The following is a 4,873-nucleotide window of genomic DNA, read 5'->3' as shown; positions in this document are numbered from 1 at the left end:
ATGGCTCACAGAGGGTCTGCATTTTTATCTTCTGTGAAGAACTTCTTTACTGTTTTACTTAGGTTAGTTAGCTGCTCGTGCTTATCACGTGACTGTTTGTAATCTGCTTTATTTGAACGACTTAGATTAATTTGTACGTCTAGGTCATGTCAGAAAAGCCGTTAGGAACGAGTATAAATAGCAGCTTAGGCCTTTGTAATTCAGTGTGCTTCCATATCGTATTGTAAACATTTTCAAACAATTGAAAATCATTTGAAGCTTCTCTCTCGTGTTCTTCATTATTCAACGGTGTTCTTCATTGATTATTATTCTGCTTGTTCTTATTGCTTCTGCTGCACTAATACTGTCAAATAGATCATCCAGAGTAAGTGATTAATATCCAAAACTGAGTTAATCGATCCTATCATGAGGCTAAGTGGTGTTCCAAATGCCGCACTAAACACCACGGCCCATGCACCACCAACTCTACTCCCGCAAAATGTTTTAAATGTGGGAAGCCAGGCCACACGTGAAATGAGTGTCCTATCAAATGACCCATATGTTTTAGATGTGGAGAGTCGGGTCACTTCAAGAATGATTGCCAAAAGTTGAAAACAAACGGGAGTCAAGGAAGAAAGGAGAGCGCCCCGAAAGCAACCGGTCGAGCCTTTCAGATGTCGAGAGAAGAAGCTAAGGCGTCGACAGATGTAGTGTCGGGTACGTTCTTTATTAACTCCGTACCTGCTCACGTACTTTTTGATTCAGGTGCTTCATGTTCTTTTATGTCCACTGCATTCTATCAGCAATTGCATACGTCTCGTAGCATGCTAGAAAAAGCATTGCTCATAGAGATAACAAATGGTAGTCAAGTCCTAGTACGTGAGATTGTTAGAAATTGTGTGTTGGGAATTGAAGGAAAGGAATTTCGGGTGGATCTCATACCCATGGCTATAGGCGGATTCGATGTCATTATTGGGATGGATTAGTTGATAAAGAATCAAGCGGAAATCTTATGCTCTAAAAAGCTGATCCGAATTCCTTTGACAAGCGGGGACGCAGTGCTAGTTTATGGAGAATGAAGGAAAGGGAATGTAGTACTTTTATCTATGGCGAAGGCACGTAAGTGCCTAGCTAAGGGATGCTCCTCATTCATTGCGTATGTGTTGGACACCAAGCTAGAGATAAGGAAAATTGAAGACGTGAAGGTGGTTAGAGAATTTCCTGACGTATTTCCGGAAGACTTGCCCGGTTTACCATCCGTTAGACAAATGGAGTTCCAAATTGACCTTATTCCGGGAACCGCTCCAATTGCTAAATCACCTTACCGTCTGGCCCCTTCCGAGATGCAAGAATTGATGTCTCAGTTGCAAGACCTTCTTGAGAAAGGATTCGTTAGACCGAGTTCGTCACCGTGGGGAGCTCCGGTCTTATTTGTAAAGAAGAAGGACGGCCCATGAGGATGTGTATTGACTACCGAGGACTCAACAAGGCAACTGTAAAGAACAAATATCCTCTCTCCAGGATCGACGACCTTTTCGACCAACTTCAGGTAGCAAGTTGCGTCTCGAAGGTCGATCTTCGCTCGGGGTACCACCAAGTACGTGTGAAAGTAGATGACGTGACAAAGACATCTTTTAGGAGACGTTATGGGCACTATGAATTCTTGGTCATGCTCTTCGGTTTGATGAATGCACCAACAACATTTATGGACTTGATGAATCGGGTCTGCCGACCATTCCTCGACAAGTCTGTAATTGTATTCATTGACGACATACTTATTTATTCTAAGGACGAATCAGATCATGAACAACACCTTCGGGAGGTCCTTGAAATGCTAAGAAAGGAGAAGTTGTATGCAAAATTCTCCAAGTGCGACTTTTGGTTGAAGGATGTTCAATTCTTGGGGTCATGTTGTCACTCGAGACGGGGTGAAGTAGACCCATCCAAGATTGAGGCGATGATGAACTGGGAACCACCAAAGAGTCCTTCAGAAATCTGTAGCTTCTTGGGTCTGGTAGGATATTATAGGAGATTTCTCCAAAGTTACTTCCTCGTTAACGGCTTTGACTAGGAAAAATGTGAAGTTTATCTAGACGGAGAAGCAAGAGCATGCCTTCAGAACTCTCCAAAAGAAGTTGTGTGAAGCCCCGATTCTCTCCCTGCCGAAGGGGTCCGAAGACTTTGTAGTCTTTAGCGACGCTTTGAAAATGAGGTTGGGTTGTGTCTTGATGCAAAGGGAAAAAGTGATTGCCTACGCCTCAAGACAACTCAAGGATCATGAGAAGAACTATCCTACCCACGATTTGGAGTTAGCGGCGGTAGTGTTCGCCTTAAAGCTTTGGCGCCATTACCTTTATGGTACCAAGTGTACGCTTTTTACGGACCACGAGAGTTTGAAGTATATTTTTGATCAAAAAGAACTAAACATGAGGCAACGACGTTGGCGTGAGCTACTCAAGCACTACGATTGTGAATTGCTATATCACCGGGTAAGGCAAATGTAGTGGCGGATGCTTTAAGCCGAAAAGAGTACGGTAATGGGACAAAAGCTGTGCGCACCAGGATCGATATAATGTCCAGTCTGATCGATCGAATGAAGGTCGCGCAATCTGAAGCGCTCCTGGAAGGAAATCTCAAGAGTGAAGTAATGATGAAACAACGCATGTTGTTGATAGAGGATGGCCGTGGTTTGAAGCTATTTCGAGGGCGTATATGGGTACCCAAGATTGGAGGCAATCATAAACTGTTACTAGAAGCCGCACACAAGTCCAAATACTCAATTCATCTAGGCAACACCAAGATGTATCGGGACTTGAAACTGACATATTGGTGGCCAGTTATGAAGCTAGATGTGGCTCGTTATGTAGAGAGGTGCGTGACTTATTTGCAGGTGAAAACAGAGTACCAATGACCTTATGGTAGCCTTCAATCCTTGGAAATTCCTGAATGGACGTGGGAGCATATCACAATTGATTTTGTGACCAAACTGCCGAAGACTTTAAGGGGCCATGATACGATATGGGTAGTGGTTGATCGATTAACCAAGAGCGCTCACTTCTTGGCTATGCGTGAATCATTGCCAATGGATAAGCTTGCCAGATTATACATCGATGAAGTAGTCTCGCGGCACGGTATACCGTTGTCCATAGTATCAGATCGAGATAGCCGATTCACCTCCCATTTATGGGGCGGCTTACAGAAAGAGTTGAGCACAAGGGTGAAGCTGAGTACAACTTACCATCCTCAAACTGATGGTCAGAGTGAGCGGACCATTCAAACCCTCGAAGACATGCTTAGATCATGTGTTATCGACTTTGGCGGGAGTTGAGACTCTCACCTACCCCTCGTAGAGTTCGCCTACAACAATAGTTACCATTCCAGTATAGGGATGAAATCTTTTGAAGCCTTGTACGGATGAAAATGTAGGACTCTGGTATGTTGGTTAGAAGCGAGTGAGAAACAATTCACCGGTCCCGAGATCGTGCAAGAAACAGCCGATAAGATGAAATGTGTTCGTGAACGTTTAAAAGCAGCTCAGGATCGACAAAAGAGCTACGCAGACAAGAGGAGCCGACCTATAGAATTTCAAGAGGGCGACCGCGTAATGCTAAAGGTGTCTCCATGGAAAGGCATTATCCGTTTTGGAAAGCGTGGGAAGCTAAGTCCCTGTTTTCTTGGACCGTTTAAAGTCTTGGCTAGGGTGGGACTCCAGGCTTACAAATTAGAACTACCACCAGAAATGGTCGGAACATAACACCTTCCATGTATGCTACCTTTGTAAGTGCCTGGCGGAAGAAGAGAGTGTGATACCACTTTCGGAAATTCGTGTAGATGAGAACAAGCAATGTGTGGAAGAACCGGAAGTCATCTTGGAAAGCAAAACCAAGGTATTGAGGCACAGAGAGGTTGTCATGGTCAAGGTAAAATGGAAGCATCATAGAGGATCAAACGTAACTTGGGAAGCAGAAGAGGACTTGAAGAAGCGTTACCCCCACCTCTTCTCGTGAGCTTAAATTTCGAGGACGAAATTTAATCCAAGGCGGGGAGGATTGTAACACCTAGATTTTTATATAAGGGGAAGGTTTTTATAAGGTATGCGTCTCATTTACTTATTCTGTATATAAGGTATATTTTATATATATATAAAAATATATGTAAATCCTCATTTGTGAAATATTTAGGAGTATATGTATAATTACTTATATGGTTAATTTATATAAAGTCCATTGAGAGAGGAAGGTTCTTTGAATTCTAGGGAGTGTTGAGTTTAATAAAGAGAGGGGGGGAGGGTACTTGCAGCTTTTGACCTACTCTTATGTCTCATCCCCTTTTCTCTTAAGGTATCCCCTTTTCCATGAAGGATCTTGACTTTCATGTAAACCTGAGAGTACTTGGGAAAAGGGAGAATACTTGCGAAAGAGAGAGTACTTGGGTAAAGAAAAAGGAAAGGAAAGGAGAAAGGGAGGCATTCTTTGGCTGGAAGGAATAAGGTAATCAAAACAGCCCCTGTGGAACCGGCTGTGTGAAGAGGGAACCAAAACAGCCCCTGTGCAGTCGACTGTGGAAGAGGAAAAAACAGCCCGGGTGTAGTCGGTTGTATAGAGAGGAAGATTCAACTCTGTCCCGACCTTCTTGCAAGAGCCACTGCCCGCCTGAGCTATCTCCAGCCCCGCCTGCCTGTTTTCTTCGTTTCCGGCAGTCCAAACAGCAACAGCAGCGCCTGCTGCCTATTTTCTTCGTTTTCCGACTGTCCAAACAGCAACAGCAGCGCCTGCTGCCTTTTTTCTTCGTTCTCCGACTGTCCAAATAGCAACAGCAGCGCCTGCTGCCTCTTTTCTTCGTTCTCTGACTGTCCAAACAACAACAGCAGCGCCTGCTGCCTGTTTTCTTCGTT

The 4,873-nt window shown here is 44.1% G+C and overlaps 1 protein-coding gene and 1 pseudogene across 1 annotated transcript; both read left to right on the top strand.

Annotated features, from left to right (window-relative positions):
• LOC112512923 overlaps positions 1 to 965 on the top strand; it is a 14,854-nt pseudogene extending 13,889 nt beyond the window's left edge.
• Positions 966 to 3,481: 2,516 nt separating this feature from the next.
• Positions 3,482 to 4,468, top strand: LOC112512922. The gene is made up of 3 exons (XM_025119051.1): positions 3,482 to 3,679; positions 3,762 to 3,899; positions 4,340 to 4,468. The coding sequence occupies exons 1-3, from the start codon at positions 3,482 to 3,484 to the stop codon at positions 4,466 to 4,468; spliced, it is 465 nt and encodes a 154-aa protein (XP_024974819.1).
• Positions 4,469 to 4,873: the final 405 nt, after the last annotated feature.

This window comes from Cynara cardunculus (genome assembly GCF_001531365.2).
Source record: "Cynara cardunculus var. scolymus isolate 2C chromosome LG 5, CcrdV1, whole genome shotgun sequence".
Lineage (NCBI taxonomy): Eukaryota > Viridiplantae > Streptophyta > Magnoliopsida > Asterales > Asteraceae > Cynara > Cynara cardunculus.
The sequence above is the reverse complement of the archived record's forward strand: the minus strand, read 5'-3'. Positions and strand labels throughout refer to the sequence as shown.

Bases quoted from the DNA above. Each gene is read 5' to 3' on its own strand.
- LOC112512922 (XM_025119051.1), top strand. From the start codon at position 3,482: ATGAAATGTGTTCGTGAACGTTTAAAAGCAGCTCAGGATCGACAAAAG. The intron at 3,680-3,761 runs GTGGGACTCCAG...TACCTTTGTAAG, and splicing joins CGTTTAAAGTCTTGGCTAGG to TGCCTGGCGGAAGAAGAGAG. The intron at 3,900-4,339 runs GTAAAATGGAAG...TTTTCCATGAAG, and splicing joins GAGAGGTTGTCATGGTCAAG to GATCTTGACTTTCATGTAAA.